The following is an 18,941-nucleotide window of genomic DNA, read 5'->3' as shown; positions in this document are numbered from 1 at the left end:
AAAGTGATACCTTACAAAACTGCAACTGTTTTAATACACTGATAATGGTCTTCTGAACCTACTAGTAGGTGTAGCAGGTCCCTTCTAGCCCATACCTATGAGGCTGATAACCACTGATAACACCCATTCAATGTAATGATAACATTCGAAAGAGGGTGTCCTTTTTCCAGTGTCAAACTTTGCACATACATCCTTCTGCACAATGAAGCAAACATCCAAGACAAGTATCAATAAGCAAAACTCATTCTTGAATGGAGGGGGCTTCAAACGCTTCATTATAGTAAAGTGATGTAACTCTATCATCTTTCCAGACGTTTTATTTGTTTGAATGCTTGCCTTAACCACTTATCCCGTTGGGGGATGCGGGTGAGCTGGAGCCTATCCCAGCTGACATTGGACAAGAGGCAGGGTACAATTAACCTGCATGTCTTTGGACTGTGGGAGGAAACTGGAGTACCCAAACTCCATATGGAAGGGCCCCCCACCCGGCTATGTGAACCCGTGCCACCCCACGTTGCTATGATTCGTGTATAATGCATGTAATTTGGAGCCGGGAGGCTATGATCAAGTGACCTATGTGCTGCAGGCTGTCCTCCCTCATTTGATGAGAGCAAAGGAGGAAGTCAGGTGATGTCGAACAAAGAGCAACAGCGTCTGCTTTGATAGAAAGGTCATGGTGGTGATTGAGTCAATCAAGCACAGGACTTTGACCCAGGAGACCAGGGTTTGTGTCCCTTGTGAAACCAAAGCCAGCATTGCCATATTAATGTAGACTTTCTTTAACCTTAATAAACTGGTAGGGGCACTAATTCATAAGATATCATATGAACTGTGTGCATAACCTTTCCTAGGATATCATACGAACCGCTGTGTGAGGGTGTGTTGGGTGGCGTGAAAATGCTCAACTGTAAAAAGTTCTTGCTCTGAGAGTGGCTGTTTCAGGATTCACACACTTGTTGCTCACAGACAAGTGCAAATCTTATGTATACGTATATCCTTGATCTTGATATGACTGATCAAGATTTCGGTCACACATAGCCACGATTGTCTGGGGGGAAAAAAAGCTGTCTCAACTCTCATTACTCAAATATTTTCATCAGACCTTCACCATCTGTTTTATCTGCTCCATCTCCATCAGCAGTTTAAAGTCTCAAGCGCTGAGTTTAACACAGACTTTGTTTTCCCTCCGACGTATTCTTGTTTTCCATGTAAGTGGCTTGCGTGAGTGAGCGTGCCGCGGTGCGCTGTGTAAGGCCAAACGACAACAACAAAAAGCAGGGAGTCAGATCTACAGTACGTGGGCTAGGGATGCGCGTAGAGTGGTGAAGCCCACGCGCCTCTTCCACCACCACCTCTCTGCCTTTATCAAAGAGAGTTACAGAGTGAGATATACACAACATAGTGCAGAACAAAAATCCAGCTGAATAGTCTGCCAAGTAATGACTGCAGAAATGTTCACCTTTACATGTTGTTTTCCTTATTCACTTTGGGTTTATTATTTTTAATGATAGGGCTTCAGTCTAAACAGTATTTAGATGTAACCTCTGCCTTTGTGTGTTTCCCTCAGACATATGGAAGAAATGTGAATCGTAAGTCGGAACGTTTCTCAGCTAAAGGCCTTGGTTTTAATATTTAAATGTGATGTGCTCAAACACTGTGTGAAGGTAAATGTTGGCTGGGAAATTCAAATGTCTTTGCTGACGCAGAACATATCTCCTGGATCAGCCATTGTAAGCCTGCCATTGTGTATCTGAGAGTGACTGACTAAGTCTGTGGCACATGTGCAGTGCATGCTTGTCTCAGTGTGTGTACATAGTAAATCAACGTGCGCATACGAGAGTGTGTGTGAGCACATTTTTGCATGTCAGCAGCTTATATGTGTGTATACAAGTGCATATATGTATGCGTTCTCTGTCTGCTGATGTGTCCCTGCAACTGAACTTATGTGTGTGTGTCGGCCTTGCGTGTGTGTGTGTGTGTGTGTGTGTGTGTGTGTGTGTGTGTGTGTGTGTGTTTGTGTGTGTGTGTGTCTCCCCCTCGCTATCTGTTTGTGTTTGTGTGTATGCTCACGGTACATATGTGTACGTGTTTGCGGCTGCCACAATGGCATCATCACCCGCCCCTGACGCTTTGATTGTTTTCTCCGCCGCAGCAGAAATGCACCAATTAATATGCAGAGAGTGAGTGAGACAGTGACACACACACACACACACACACACACACACACACACACACACACACACACAAAACACCAAAAAAAAAACAAAAAAAAAAAAAACAGCCGTGAGGGAGGGAGACGGGGAGGGAGGTGTGATGGAGAGAGAAGTGAGGTGGGGGGGGGCAGAAGAGATGGCACAGAGAGAGGGAAAGAATAGGGGAGATGAAATGAAAGATGAGGAAAGTGAGGGAGAGAAAGAGATGGAGTGAGATAAGGGGCGAGGGTGGAGGGGAGAGGGGCGTAGATAGAGGGTGGGGGGGGTGAAATCTGATAGATGCCTGAGTAAAAACAAGAGAAGGAGAGAAAGAAAAGAGTGAGGGATGAGGCTGAGGTGGGGTGAGAAGGAGGAGGAGGGGGGGGGATCAATATGTACATATTCAGTGGGATATGGTGGGAAATCAATTGAAAGGAGGGGAGGAGGAATTGATTCGGGGGGAGGAGGTGGAGGTGGTGTTGGTGGTGGGGTGGGGGGGGGGTCGCAAGGAAAGAGGGAGGGAGGGAGGATGGAGACGACGGAGGAGGAGGAGGAGGAGTGCAGAGGTGGAGTGATATGTGGCTACGGCTGCTGTCCTTTTTGTCGCAGTGTCAGGGTATTGATACTGTAATACACTCCCACCCCCCCATCCCACCCCCACCCAACACAGACACACCATCACCCCCCCCCCACCACACACACACCCCCTTCACCCCCCCATCACAATGCTGCCGTGACAACGGCTGTCGCGGCGACGCCTACTGGCACAATGCAGCCACAATACAGAGGGCACTGAAGCATCACACACACACTCACAGAGAAAGAGAGAGCAGGCCAGAGAGAAAGAAAAAAGGAGGAGGAGGAGGAGAAATATAAGGAGGGAGAGGTGGAGATTAAGATGGATGGATAGAAAGGGGGAGAGAGAGAGAGAGAAAGGCATGGAGATGGAGATGGAGATGGAGATGGAGAGGAAAGAGGGAGGGGGGGGACGTGGATTGATGGAGAGACAGGAGCGAGGGAAGGAAGGAAGGAAGGAAGAAAGGAGGTGGAGGAGAGATGTGGCGGGATAATATTACATGTGTAAAACGCCGGAGGGTGTGTGCCCATAGAAACATGTTTAATGGCTTTTATTATTGCAGGGAAGGTTGTGTGAGGTGCAGTTTTTTTTATGACAGTGTGATGTATGCACTGTGTGAGTGCAAACAACAAGGTGTTTATTGTGTAGTGAGGGTGCGTTTAAGACGACAAATACATTATACATACCTGTGTCTAGACACTGTGCATGTTATACATGTACAAGCATGCATGTGTGGGGTTTATAAGATTATTACTGGAGTTGTAGGATATATCGGTATCAATTGGTGTTGTCTTTTATGATCAATTTTATGTGATTTTTAATTTTTTCATACATCGATTGTTGTGGAATGAGGGTGCATTTTGGACAACAAATATGTCATGCTTTTACATACCTGTGTCTAGACATTGTGCATGTATACATGAACAAACATGCAGAATTTTAGGATGTATTGTTAACAATCAGTGTTGTCTTATAATCAATTTTAAAACATTTTCATATTTTCATACATTATGTTTTGTGTAGTGTGGGTGCATTTGGGCGACAATAAATTATACACACCTGTGTCTAGACACTGAGCACATATACATGTACAAACATGCACATATTTAGTTTATAGGATTAATATCGGGATTTTATGATGTATTAATAACAATCAGTGTTGTCTTATGATTAGTTTTAAGTAATTTTCATATTTTCATACATTAAGTTTTGTGTGGTGTGGGTGCATTTTGGGCGACTGAAATACATACCTGCATCTAGACAATGAGTATGTATACATGTACAGATTATTACTGGAATTTTAGGATGTATTGGTAACAATCAATGTTGTCTTTTAAATAATTTTCATATTTTCATATATCAGTTATTGTGTGGTGTGGGTGCATTCTGGGCGACAAATATACATACCTGTGTCTAGACAATAAGCATGTATACATGTACAAGCATGCATGTAAGGAGTTAAAAAGAATTTTAGGATGTGTTGATAACAATCAGTGTTGTCTTTTTTAATCAATTTTATGTACTTTTCATATTTTCATACATTAACTGTGTGTAGTGTGGGTGCATTTGGGCAACAAATATACATACCTGTTTCTAGACAGTGGGCATGTATAGGGTTAATAAGGTTAATATTGGAATTCCAGGACATATTGGTGATAATCAGTGTTGTTTTTTGATCAATTTTAAAGGCGCTGTATGTAAGAATGTGGCCAAAACGGTTACTGCACTCAAATTCAAAATACTGCCGCGAGTCGTGTCTGCCCCCCCTCCCCTACAGATTCGAGGTTGCTGGACAGCGGCACGCTGGAGACTGATTTGTTTGCCCACAGGCGGCTGCTGTGGCAGGGCTGCATCACCGCGTCCTTGATCTTCGGTTTTCCAGCGGACCGTTCGAGCAAGTCCAGCTTCTCTGCTGCTAACGCTGCTGCCGGAATACAGCTGAGGAGGAGCCGGCTGCTAATGCTATGTACCGGGACACTGCTAATGCTGCTGCCGGGATACAGCGGCGGAGACTGCTAATGCTATGTACCGGGAGACTGCTAATGCTGCTTGCCGTGTTGCTGTAGCTCAGTCGTAACTGTAACTGATGCTGAGATTCTACTGACTGCATGACTGGTAGACGGCGGTGGGTGGCGCAACAGGCCAAAACACAAATTCAAAACATAAACATGATTTGCGGACTGTAAAAATGTTTTTTAAATGCGAATATTCTGGCTGTACTATTGTTGTCGGTGAGATCAGTATGTTATATGAACATTATTCCTTAGTCTCTGTGACATATTAGGAGGATTTTATGACCATTTGCTTTAGATTTCTTACATATAGCTCCTTTAAATAATTTCCATATTTTCATATATATCAATTATTGTGTGGTGTGGGTGCATTTTGGGCGACAAATATATTATACATACCTGTGTCTAGACACTCTGCATGTTTACATGTACAAGCATGCATGTAAGGGGTTAATTAGAATTTTAGGATGTGCTGATAACAATCAGTGTTGTCTTTTATAATCAATTCTATGTAGTTTTCATATTTTCATACATTAACTGTATGTAGTGTGGGTGCATTTTGGGCAACAAATATACATACCTATGTCTAGACAGTGGGCATGTATAGGGTTAATAAGGTTAATAATGGAATTTTGGGATGTATTGGTAACAATCAGTGTTGTCTTTTATGATCAGTTTTATGTGGTTATTTTCAGGAATGTTATATATTAATAGTTTAATGCACCCTCCTGTGTAAACCATGAATCTCCAGGATGTCAGCCGCTGTTTTCAGCTTTGTGACAACACATTAATCTGCTTATCCAATTGGTTTTTAAATGGTTTATGTAACTTAAGAAGTAGGATCATTCCTCCACCCCAAAAAGAAACACTCGATCCTTTTAGTTTTGTTAAAAAAAAAAAAAGAACATATGTGGGTATTTTATCATCACATCTGCTTCCACACTCTTTTTATATTTGAGCTAGTCTGTTATAATGCAAGTCTGGTCTGCCGTTGTGAAAAAATATTGATAAGTTTGATTCAATAATGTGATAATAAAATGCTCAAATCATGCCGTGAAGCTGAAATCAGTGCCCGTGTGTTTGTTTAAGAGATCACTCTGGTGGCAGATTGTTCCTCAGTGCTTTAAATCATTTGTGTCAAACTTGTATTCAAAGCAGAAAAAAAAAACCACTGCCTGCTCTGACCTCCCTTCGCCAAAATGTCTGTGCCGGCATATTACTGTATCTCCCTCCAACATGCACTCTCATTTACAAAAGAAACGCTTGGCTGGCTGCCTATAAGTCAGTTTATCCGCGTGAGATGACCAACGTCCCTCTTTTTCTTTCTCTTTTTTTTTTCCTCCCCTCTCTCACTATCTCATACAGTGTGTGTGCGTATGATCTATAGTTCCCTGCCCCCCCCCTCCCTCCACCTCCCTCCACCTCCCTCCCTCCATCACCCCCTCCCCTCCTCCCTCCCTCACCCTAACCCTTCTTAATATGATGTAAAAAGCTAATCGCATGCAAATGTCTGTTGTCCCGGTAACCGGGCCTGAAAAATCCCTTTGATGTTTCCCCCGACTCATTCTCTTCACGTTCTCTTTGTTCGCCACAGTCTCGCTGCTTTGTCAACATCCCCCCTTTTACCCCGCTCGCTCTCTCTCCTTCATCCATTCTGCAGCTCTCTCGGTTCCTCTCTTAGTTCTCTCCATTAGGAAAAAAAAAAAAAAAGTTCTAACTCTACTTTGTGTCTCCCTCTTTCTATAAGCCCCCCTCTCTATTCTTCCTCTCTTTTTTTCCTCCTCTCCCCCTCGCGCTCCTGCTCTCCCCTTGACTGTGCCTCTCTGTCTGTCTGCCCCTTCGCCCTCGCTCATTTCCCATCATTCCCACCTACTGTCTCCTGTCCTTCTCCTCTGTCGCTCCCTTTCTCTCTCCCTCAGTTCTGCCCCTTCCTGTCCTCCCCCTCCCTCCTCCACCTCCTCCTCCTCCTCTTTACCCACCCTTTATCTCTCATTCCTCTCTCTATGTCCCTCACATGCACAGATGGACACACACACTCGTGCTCTCAAACCGCCCTCCCCTCCTTTAGAGAATTTGATCCCTGGAACTATTTGATATGGCGCTGTACTGTAGTTATCTAATCATTCTGTTTTTTTGTGAGGCCCGGTGGAAGCGGCAGCACAGCTGGCTCTCACAGAGGAGACCCCCACTCATTACAGCGAGTTTAAGGTCACGAGGTTACAGGCCTCATTTTGAGGTTAGACCTGCTACAAGGCACTCGCACAACCTCTAACCCTCCCTCCTTCTCCTCTTAAATCCCCTCGGAGACATTTGGAAGTTGCATCCAGTTTTAATTCAACACAGAGAAGTAAAAAATAACAGTACAATTATCAAGTTAGCATAACATGCATTTCCAACATTCCACATTCCTTCCGAAAAAATGTAAACATCAGGCAGAGTGTGTCGTAGAAGAAAAGAGCAAGAGGAATAAGTCTATACATTAATACTGCCTCGCCGCCACAAAAAAGTGAGGGATTTTCTGCATATGACAATCTATACTGCAGTAAGAATGAAAGATGGTGTTCATTACATTGCTTCCAATATAACGCAATGTACCAAACAGCTAAAGGCCATGAAGTGTACGGGCCTTCTCCGAGCCAACAAATTACATATTGATTCAGAAACGGCTCAATAGCCATTTGCAATTTTTGAATTTGAATGCAGATATGAAACGTGCTGAATCTGATAACGGCAGCAAACTGCTGCTGCTGTCTGCAGACAGCGGGCTTGACCTCCCGCCATCGCCACCGCCACCGCCACCGCTGCTGGCTTTCGCTACCTGATGGTTTCGTATTGTACCTTAAGCGTGATATTGTTTGGTAGCGATGCACATGCGATGATTGGTTTTACTGACTGCGTGCTTGCTGTCATACAATATGAACTACATCATCATATGAAATATTGATACCTTTTGTTTTGCCTGCATCATAAATATAAAATGACAGGTTTTAAATATGTCATGCAGCACTAATGTTGATGCATATGGGATGTTCCCTATAATTTCTATTAGTTCTGAGTTTGAATAAAACTCAGCAGTGTCACATGTATGAGTCTGTCAGAGAGGTAAAGGTCACAGAGCTCTATATGATATTCAGAGCATTAGCAAACTACTTTTTGCTATGTAAAGATATATTTGAGTAACAGCGCCCTGAGCAAAGAATGAAGTCAGGCTTCCTCTGTAAGTGTTGTAATCCAAGCTTCTCCGTAATTATGGTTGGCTGTACATGCATGTTAGTGCATAATGAGTCCCTGTGTGAGTATCTTTGGCTAGCTAATCCCATCCCCTCTGTTCTGCCCTCAAACGGCGCTTGGTAGCACTGTCAGCACTGCTGCCATTGTTAGCACTGTTAGCCACATTAGCTGCTAGCTATCAACTCAGTCACCTGCATGTTGAGAGCCATATGTAGACAATCTCTGAATCATAGATCAACTCTGTCAGCACTGTTACCGTTGTTAGTACTGTTAGCCCTATTAGCTGCTAGCTGTTGGTTTTAGCCACCTCGATGTTGAGAGCCATATGCAAACAACATTTGAATTATAGATAAGCACTGTCATCACTGCTGCTGATGTTAGCACTGTTTGCACTGTTACGACCGGTAGCTGCTAACTCTGTTAGCTGTTAGCCATCGGCTCAGCCACCTCCATGTTGAGACCCATATGTAGACAACCTCTGAATCATAGATAAGCTCTGTCAGTACTGTTACCATTGTTAGCACTTTTAGCTGCTAACTGTCAGCTCAGCCACCTCCATGTTGAGAGCCGTATGTAGACAATCTCTGAATCATAGATCAACTCTGTCAGCACTGTTACCGTTGTTAGTACTGTTAGCCCTATTAGCTGCTAGCTGTTGGTTTTAGCCACCTCGATGTTGAGAGCCATATGCAAACAACATTTGAATTATAGATAAGCACTGTCATCACTGCTGCTGATGTTAGCACTGTTTGCACTGTTACGACCGGTAGCTGCTAACTCTGTTAGCTGTTAGCCATCGGCTCAGCCACCTCCATGTTGAGACCCATATGTAGACAACCTCTGAATCATAGATATGCTCTGTCATCACCCTTACTGTTGTTAGCACTGTTAGCACCGTTAGCTGCTGGCTGTTGGCTCAGCCACCTCCATGTTGAGAGCTGTATGTAGACAACTTCTGAATCATAGATAGGCTCTGTCAGCAATGTTATTGTTGTTAGCACTGTTAGCTGCTAGCTGTCTGCTCAGCCACCTCCATGTTGAGGGCTGTATGTAGACAAACTCTGAATCATAGATAAGCTCTGAATATTTCTCCTTTAAGATGCTATTTTGCAAGTGTAACCTATCTTTGTAACGCCTGTTCCATTAGTTTAAAGAAAAGTTCAAGGAAAGGTCCAAAATTTTGGGAGATATGCTAGTTTACTTTATTTACAAGAGTTGGTTTAAAAAAAGATTGACCACTCTCATATCTGTAATAGCAATATAAAGCTACAGCCAGCAATCCGTTAGCTTAGCTTAGCACAAAAATAGGAAGCAGGGAAAACCACTAGCACCACTATATTTAAAGGTCACAATCCACGTACAAGTCTTCTTTATCAAATTACACGTATTTCAATTGTTTTATAGAAAAAAAAAGAAACTGTAAAAACTGCTAAGTTTTTCAGGAGCAAATAACAGGACTTTCTCGGACAACTTCACGATGACGACAAGACTCCAGGAAGTTACTGTTCCCAGCCAGGAAATAGTCTGACCCAAACCTCCCATAAAACCACAATTTGTTGATTACACTCTTTATTTTAGTTTTTCTACAGATTAAACAACTTGACATAAAGTGTTTAGGAGCTTGTTGCTTTTGGACAGAGCCAGGCTAGCTGTTTTCCCGTTTCTAGTCTTTATGCTAAGCTAAGCTAAGCTAAGCTAAGCTAAGCTAATCAGCTGCTGGCGTTAGCTTCATATTTAACCTGCAGATATGAGAGTGGTACCATTTTTTCATCTAACTCCTGGCAGCACAAAAATATGTTTTCCAAAATGTGATATTATTCCTTTAAAATGCACGCTGAAGAAATCCCCCGACATCATAGCCATCATTAAAATTTGTTCAAATTGTTTTCTTTCAGCTCCAAATATTCACATCCAGAAGCTGATAAGAAACATTTTGGGGCATTCTAGGAACACCGTCTTCCTCTGAGAAATAACCTAGAAGTGAGATTTCAGTAAATTACCTCTTCAGGAATAATCAGATGTAGTTCATGTCTTCTGGCCGTAAGCACAAAACCCAGTAAAAACCAGAATATGGCACATCGAACACATCCACCTTTCTCCATTTCATGGAGGTCAGGAAAGCTCAGATTAAATGTAACAACAATACCTCTTTGTACACAAATAAACATTGCACAAACACCCATTTTATACCTTTGGCATATAGAATATGGTACTTATATCAAACGGTATAGCATTAAATTCATTATCAGTACACATATAAGGCACCAAGAAGCTCATGTTGCTGACATAAGTTACACTTTAAAGGAGACTAAATACCATTTTGTCCTTGCCACTGTTAATACATCATTAGCTTAAACAAACAGCTGGATATGAAACTGTAAAACGTTCATTATCAAGGCAATGCTTTCTGTATGTGATCAGATGTAACCTTGCCTGATGTTGATTTAGCCACTGTACCAGGCTCTAAAACGGCCACAGTGAGTGTGTGTGAGCACGTGAGCGTGAATAGAGCTCCACTGTCTTATAACAATAAGAATGACTGCATGTGTTGAGGGACACTGTGTGTGTACTTGTGTGTGTGCATGCTCACACCACCCCTGCCTCATTTACATAGATGCAATCACACCTAGCCTATGCCACACATTTTTACACAGGCAGGAGAAAAAAAGAAAAAAGCCTACAGTACTCCATTCAGCGTTATGAAAATGACAAAGTACATAATACATTCTAAATCTGCAATCCTACGGTGGATTTACGCCCCGCATATTACTTCCTGTTTATTATCAGATGCTGGAGCATGTGATGCGTACAGTCAGCCAGCCAGGCAGTCAGTGGTTCAGACCAAGTGGTTTGGCCTAGTGGGGAGCCGCGGGGCAGACAATGGCCGCACTGTGTGGCTGAAGTGCCTTTGGTGTCAATGACTCTGCCAGCAACTGAGACTGGCAGATCCAAAATGGCGGAGTGCAGAGAGCCCTGCTGGTGCTTGTCATGGTTTAAACAGGGCAGTTTTGATCCTTTTTTTTTTTTGGGAGGCAGCTTTTCTTTCGGGGGTTCATATCAGAGCTGGGAGGTTTCAAACGCGGGGAAAGCAGTGCAGTAGAGCTGCTCCGGCTAATCTGCTGGCATTTTATTTGTTTTAATGAGGCGAAGGGGGCATGAGGGGGGAAAAAGGGAAGGAGAGGAAGCATGTGGGAGAAGTTCAAATAGAGTCTGAGGGTCTCTCTTTTGTCTTCTTGCTCCTCGAAGTCCAGTTTGGCGTGCCCAGAGGTGGAACGGAGATGTTTAAAGCTTCAGAAAGTCCAGGGTCCAGTTTCTGATTGTAAAAAGGTACAGGACAAGACAAAAAGAAATTAATTATTACATTTTTACATTAAAATTTCTGATTTTTGCATGAACTTTAAAGGTACACTATGCAGGAATTGTCGCTCACTGTTTGTAAACACAACATTCAAATGTGGCCCCTCCCTACACTGCTAGTGCATACCCTGCAAGTTACATTTGTTGTAATGGTAAAACCAATACTTTAGCAAGCTAACTGGGCCAACTCCAAGCCTAGATTGATTTTCATTTCAACCCAATTGCCAGAAAAAATGTTCGTGTTGTACATTTTCACACAACACAGATCACATTTGCACATTATTTTATGGTGGATACAATGGAACTTGTGAAGGTTTGGTTTGGTTTGGTCGATCATGTTGTAGCTTGAAATACCCACATTTGGTGGTACAAAATCCGCTGGAAAAGCAGGGAGGGGTTTGTAAAAAATGCCCAGGTTTGGTGACTCAAACGCTGCTGGAGAAGGTTATGATGTGGTGTTAAAGAGACCTGGGTTTGGTAAAAAATAGTAGCCTGACAGGTACCTCGCCAAGGTTACACGCCATCCACCTCCTGATGACAAAATTCAAGCTCTGTCTGTTTTCATACTTTTAGCTTGGATGCATGATGCTACTACCTGGTCTGTACCTAATTATAAAGTCCCGACACAACATGTTCTCATTCTGAAGTCGTCAAATACCAACACTTGGTCAGTGAGTTCTGTGTCAGACACCGACGAAAAAAGGAGTGTGAGACACCACTTTAGTTTTGGCTTTAGTTTGAAACGCCACCAGACAAAGTCCTAATTTAAGGAGCTAGAAAGTCACTATAGGGTAGGCGGGAAGGGTGGTGGATGGGTCCAACAAACACTGGACTTTCACCCGGGAGTCTGCTGTTTGCTTCCTGTATGCCAAGCCATGATGTTTTGTTTTTTTAAACCCTGAAAACATGCTTTAGTTGCACAAGGAAATAAACGTTAGGTATATTTCAAAAGACCGTATGCATCTAACGAGCAGAAACTGTACTATTGCAGCTTCCAGATAAGTTTGAAAATAGCCGCCCAAGGATGCCATGACCAGAGATATGATGGACTCACTGTCTTTGGTTTAGTCTTACTCACTGAGTATGTTTACATGACACTTGAAAAAAAACGAATTATTGCCTTAATCCGACTATAACTGGACAACTGAAGTGCATGTAAATGCGTTACTCTGACTAATATCGGAGTTCTCCAACTCCGATTAAGACACCCAGAAAATGCGATTGGAATTCGATTTTCTCCGGCATGTATATGCCGTAATTGGAGTTAAACTAGTCAATACATGTGTGCATGCTCCACACCCCCCGCGCTAGCGTATGACCCCGGAACAGACAAGACATGCTATTGCTGTAGCCCTCCAACAGCATACGGCGTTCTTGTCTGCCTCTCGAAATCACCATGACCACGAGGGATAGCGTGCACCTTATCTGCACAATCAGTAACGTGTACATTACGTACGAGATGAACAAAGCTGTATGATTATCCATCTTGCTGTTGTTCGAAAATGCAGGTCTGCCGCCTGACTCCAGTTGTTTATTTTTAAGTGACGTAATAGGTTAACCGGAAACGGGGCCGTATTAACCCGCTGAAACGATGCATATCGCCACCTAGTGTTGTGGAGGAGGACACATTCCCGTCAGTAATTCGATTTTCTCAGTTGCTTGTAAACTGGGACAAGGACAGAAGTGCGATTAGACGCCAAAATCGAATTTTGAGCATAGCTCGATTAAGCTGTGTATGTACACATACTGACTGTTTGATGACCCAGGTGCTTCATTTGGTTTTAGAGTTGACTGATTTGCAGGATGTATGGAGAGTTTGAAGATGACGCTATGAACTGATTGTCTTGACTGTCACGTTAAACAAAAAGTTCAAATCAACGGGGTATTAAACGACTTCATCAAACAATAAAAACTAAGATTAACCAATAACACGGTGATTAAAGACTGTTACCCTGTAGCGTCCTCCACGCTCCACACTTGCTTAAGCACACCTGCCTTTAATGAAAGGTTCCTGAGATGCCAGGTCAGGTGGCGCATTTAAGTAACAGGAAAGACTTGCTAGAAACGGCTCAAACATGTACGTTTTCTATGAACACAGGTGTAAGTAACAAACGTAAATTGACAAGTCGTACCAGAACATTGACAACAGAGGCACTGAGGATACCTAGTGAGTCATACGAAGATATTAAAGTCCACTGACCAGGCCAAGATGAACTGGGAGTGAGAACATGTTGCCCAACCTCACCTCTGTGCTGTTAGTGGCTCGGGACTACACATAACTGGACAAAGGAAACTGTCCATAAATAAAAATAAGGAGAAAATCCAGGCAGACAAGTCTCTGCAGATAAATACACCGTCACACACTTCTTGTGGGTCATAAGTGAGATTCTTAGGAAAATCCTGCGTAGTGTATCTTTAAACATTCTTCATGATACATTTGTGATTTCTTTCCGTGAAGAAGAATCAGTAAAAGGTGGGAAACCATAAAGTGAGCGATGCAGGGATGCGGTGACATGAGCAGCAACATAAAGAGAGCAGCAACAGAGAGGGAAATAAGATGAAAGAAAGGTGCGATAAAAAAAACAGTAACTTACTCTCATTGAGATGACAGTTACACAGCTGTGGAGGGAGACTGACTCTGAGGAGGAATAAAGAAAAACAGAAACAGTCACATTTTTGTATGCTGTGCTAAAGTGTGTGTGCGTGCCAAAGCGTGCGCGGGCGCAAGAGGCAATCCTCCCTCTGTTGTTGAATATGTGCGTATCGCTGTCTGTGTGTTTGCCCTATCTGTTTGGGCTGCGTGTGTCCGTCTGTCTGTCAATCTGTTCCCAGCGCAGTCTGTTTGCCAATCTGTCATATTCTGTTTGCTAGATAAGGAGATTGAGAGAATGTGTGTGTGTGTTTGTCTGTGTGTGTGCATCAGTGTGTGTGTGTGTGCACAGAGCAAATTCATTTAAACTTTACCATGGAGATGGCAGGCAGGTATTGCTGTTTTCTTACAGCTTAGAAGATGCATACTGACTGTCTTCACTTTACTAATATATAGAGATGCCTGTGCTGTTTGAAGGACACCTTTTGATATAAATCACCTCTCTGAAACTGTAGCAGCTGTTGCACAATGACGCCACTAACCTCAGACATAGGTTATATTCAGATAGCTGCAGTTCCACAGCAGCTGAGGGACATTTGAGTTGCAACATTCAGTCGGGAACCTTTGCTTCATGCTGCCCATGCTTTCCCTCCCCTCAGTCCTCGTCCATTCCCCTGTACTGTCCGCTATCGAATGGAGGCAGAAATAATTGAAAGAATACCTACAGAGGTGGACGAACGACAAGACGTTTTTGCATTTTATGTCTTTATTAAACAGCAGTAGTAGAGAGATGAAAGGAAATGGGAGAGAGACGGAGAACAGGCGGATTTGATCTGGGGATGTTGAGGTTCAACATGGACCCTGTTAGCTCATGTTTTGTCAAAAGCCCCTTTTACACTGCCAGATTTTCCGCGAATGTTGAGCCGCTTTGCCGCAAGCTGTGAGCGGATTGGCGAGTTGATCCGAGGTGCCCAATTTTTCGCCTCGTAGGGTAGTCACATTGGCAGAACCCCTTTTAGTTTAAACAGACCGTGGCGGCCTTCCGCAAGGGGAGGGGCTGTTGAAGACTTGTGGGAGGGGCTGTTGATGGCACCGCACATGCGAGCCACTGCGGTGGATAAACAGGAAACAGCTGATCCACCGCAGACACTGTAAAGATGAGCAACTGGGGAGACAAAGAATTGCGCGCCCTCCTTGTCCTCGCAAACAAAGAGGCCATTAACTGTCAGATGACAGGGACGGTGAAGAACGGGTCGAGTTACGAGAGAATCGCCGAAGGACTGACCAGCCGCGGCTTCCCTCCCACGTCACTGATTATGTCACACGCAGAGCTACACATTTTGTTACTTGCTCACACCCCCCATTGCCCCGAAAAAGCCACATTCTGTATAAACAAAAGTAGGCAGGCGGAATTTTGCTGCACTCCCTGATTTTGTTTTTATGCTGCCAATGCTGAAAAAAGACTGATTGGACTTTCCTGCAAATTTGCACAGATCCTATCTAAAAAGGGCTTATGTGACTGATGCAAACAACAAGATTTGAAATTGGTCCACAACTGAGTGAGAGTGCTGCAGCCACTGACTGCTGGAGACGGCCTTTTGTAATTGCTCGCAGTTATTGCGTTGCGACGTGCCTTGTGTTTCTTCGCTCTAGATGCCAGGCGTTTTTGCCGAAGCACTCTGAACTCCTCAACTTAACAAAAATTTCAACTCAGAACGGAAAACGCCCCACGTCATCTTTTTCCCCATTGTCCAATCGGATGATTTGAGAGGCGGGTCTTCTGTGGTTGTCACGACAAGTTTACAGTTGGTAAACAACGGAGGAGAAACTGGTGGTAGCGGCTGCAGGATACCCAGAGCTATACAGCCCGAAAATAGACAGCAGGTTGTCAAACTGCCCCTGAGTCATCCTAAAATATGGCTGGAAACGGCCATCATGGAGGAGAAGCTCCTGGACCAACTGGTGGTACTCCCTATGACCCACCCTCTTTATTAGGGTCTCATGCACCCACACAGATCTCTGTTTCCCTGTGCCCAACAAACTTACTGACAGCCTCTCACCCTCAACCAGAGCTACAGCAAGTACCCTCTGCCTCAACATTTTCGGAACTAGAGCAAGATCGGGGGCCTTAATTCACCCACTCAAATGTACAAATACACTGGCTCTATTCATGCTAAAATTACTGTTTATTTAAACGGAACCTGGTGGTTATAACAATATAGCGATTTTGAGGCTGCTTCCTGGTTAAACTAAAAGGTATCTCTGTAGGGATCCTTCCCATAATGTTGTCAGACACTTACAAAAACAATCTGAGCCTGTCAGTGGCAAAAACAGGCACTTTTAGTGGACTTAAAGTGACGGTACGCACGTGCTCCAAGTGGTTACGCTGCAGCCTGCAGTGCTCTCGCTCAGTACTGGACAAATTTAAAAATATATTGTTCCCACTTCTCATTCAGACACAAAAACATGATAAAATATGGTCCAGGTTGAAAAATCCTAACGCTACCCTGTAACTCCTAACCCACAGGGTCACACCCTGCAGAGTGTTTTTTGGTTTGGTTTGGGTCTGTCACAAGACTACCCACACACAACACCGTTTTTCACATATTCAACAAAGACACAAAGAAAAGCACACAGCTTTTCAGATGACATAAGCAGTTACGACAACTTATTGTGATAGCGGTCTCTGTTATGACAACAGCACAGACTGCTGGGCCTCCTACATCACTGACTCAAGGTTGAGTGAAGTTGAAAGTGAAAGTTATTCTTTAAGATTCCTCTCCGTCTCATCAGCCCACTCTCTCCAATCCTGCTTTTTTAAACTTCTTGGGAAATGCTGTCATTTCCCGCTCCTCTAACAGGCCTCGCTCCACCCCAGCATCCACCTGCAGGCTCTGAATGTATATTCCTCTACAAAGGAAGTACGATCAGTCCCCGCTCCCTGCTGCTCTGAGTTTGGTGTTTGGGGAGTGACAAAATCTCTGCAACTGTGTGCATACTCCACATTCACATAATAATCCATTCTATGTGAGCTGGCTGAATGAGCTGATACTAGTGACAACCGGAGCGTGGTTTGAAAGAATGCTGCACTCATTAGCAGTCTCAAGGCTCGTCTTTGACCATGTACAGCATCGCAAACTCCACCCTGATACTTCCTGGGGCCGTCAGAAAGTCCCATCAGGGACTTTTTTTTGGGGAAACACAGGTTCCTGAGTTCCTTAAAAAAGATTCCTGGAAAACCGTCTGATATTTGTGAAAGCGCCCGTGGTCCCACTTCACATTCCTCGCATTCCAAATCTATATTTAACCAGCGTTGAGCCATTTGTGCAAATAAAAAATGTTCTCATCCACCTTGGAATGGCTGGATTGTGTGTGTGTGTGTGTGTGTTGCTGTACGTGGGTGCACTGTGAACCCCACCTGTGAGTAACTTGTTGATCCAGAGCTTCTCCTGGGGTCCCTCCCAGATGCCGGGGATCCCCCCTCCTTCTGACTGCCGACAGAGGAGGAGTCTGAGCAGCTACTGTGGACTGAGAGAGACAGAGAGAGGTGGTTATAGGTTAACAGATCTTTAAATATATCCAGCAGCTTTAAGTCACTAAAAATTTGTATTTTTTCTTGGTTTTTGCTTCAGGTAGTGGACCAAATATCAAATAATAATATCACCCTGCATCCCGGCATGATTTGCATGCATGGATTCTCTGCTTATTTACATTAGCATTGTGTGTGTGCACTTTTGTAACGCAACAAAACAACACTGTATCATAATGGTTTTCTTGAAATGAAAAATGGGGGGAGATTGGGTGTGGGAGAGACAAAGAGAGAGGAGTCAGAGAGGGAAGGCATTTTTTCTCATCCTGTTCAATGAATTTCTAACACAGCGTTCTGTCCCAGAGGACAATTCATGCATTGAAATCCTGAGCTGCTGCACTCAATGAGACACCTGGTGAGCAGTATGTGCATTACACTGAGCCATGAATGGGAAATCACTTTGTGCTCTAGGGCAACAGCGGCCTTTGGAGACTGGATGGTGGGTCTGGAATCTGAAGAATTATCTTTCCGATTATGTGTTTTTATTTGAATTTCAAACCCAGTGGACGGACCTCGCTTCTTAAAGGGGAACGCCACCGCTTTAGATGTTGTGATATTACTGTATAGTCAATATGTGATGTGTGTTCTGGGAGTTATTTCGTGACAAAGATCATACTTCCCTTCAGTGTGCCTGTAATGCTTCTATCAGCTGGTAATTTCCTCGTTTTTCAGATGGAGCTGTGACTCTACTGCGTGTATTCAGCGGGGAACTGTTGTGAACCTGTTGCTGATTATATGAGTAGGTGGAGAGCGTGCTAATGTTGCTGATAGCGTTGAGTACAATAGTAAGTGCAATATAATGATTTTTCAGTGTCTCTTACTCGTTTTATGGATGTTTTGTTCATGAGTTTAAAAGAATTGACAGCTTTCTCTTCATTCATATCGCTGCCTGAGCACTAAGCAGATACACTCACTGGCCACTTTATTAGGTACACCTGCTCAACTGCTCGTTAACACATACAGTTAATCAGTCAGTCACGTGGCAGCAACTCAGTGCATCAGAATGGGGAAGAAAGGTGATTTAAGTGACCCGGAACGTGGCGAACTGCTGATCTACTGGGATTTTCACACACAACCATCTCTAGGGTTTATAGAGGATGGTCCAAAAGAGAGACAATATCCAGTGAGCAGCAGTTCTCTGGGTGAAAATGCCTTGTTGGTGCCAGAGGTCAGAGGAGAATGGCCAGACTGGTTCAAGATGATAGAAATGCAACAGTGACTCAAATAACCACTGGTTACAACCAAGGTCTGCAGAAGACCATCTCTGAACCAACAACACGTCCAACCTTGAAGCAGATGGGCTACAGCAGCAGAAGACCACACCAGGTGCCACTCCTGTCAGCTAACAACAGGAAACTGAGGCTACAGTTCACACAGGCTCACCAAAACTGGA

General features: G+C 43.8%; 1 protein-coding gene across 1 annotated transcript in view; it reads right to left on the bottom strand.

Annotated features, from left to right (window-relative positions):
- Positions 1 to 7,090: 7,090 nt before the first annotated feature.
- arhgef40 (Rho guanine nucleotide exchange factor (GEF) 40) overlaps positions 7,091 to 18,941 on the bottom strand; it is a 69,488-nt gene continuing 57,637 nt past the window's right edge. Inside the window, exons 25-27 of the mRNA XM_033610010.2 lie at positions 17,378 to 17,487; positions 13,964 to 14,007; positions 7,091 to 11,325 (exon numbers count right to left, since the gene is read on the bottom strand). Of these exons, the coding sequence (XP_033465901.1) occupies positions 13,981 to 14,007; positions 17,378 to 17,487 (137 nt within the window). The 3' untranslated portion in view covers positions 7,091 to 11,325; positions 13,964 to 13,980. The remainder of the gene's footprint in view (positions 11,326 to 13,963; positions 14,008 to 17,377; positions 17,488 to 18,941) is intronic.

Source organism: Epinephelus lanceolatus, chromosome 22 (assembly GCF_041903045.1).
Source record: "Epinephelus lanceolatus isolate andai-2023 chromosome 22, ASM4190304v1, whole genome shotgun sequence".
Classification (NCBI taxonomy): domain Eukaryota; kingdom Metazoa; phylum Chordata; class Actinopteri; order Perciformes; family Serranidae; genus Epinephelus; species Epinephelus lanceolatus.
This window is presented reverse-complemented; position numbering and strand designations above follow the sequence as displayed.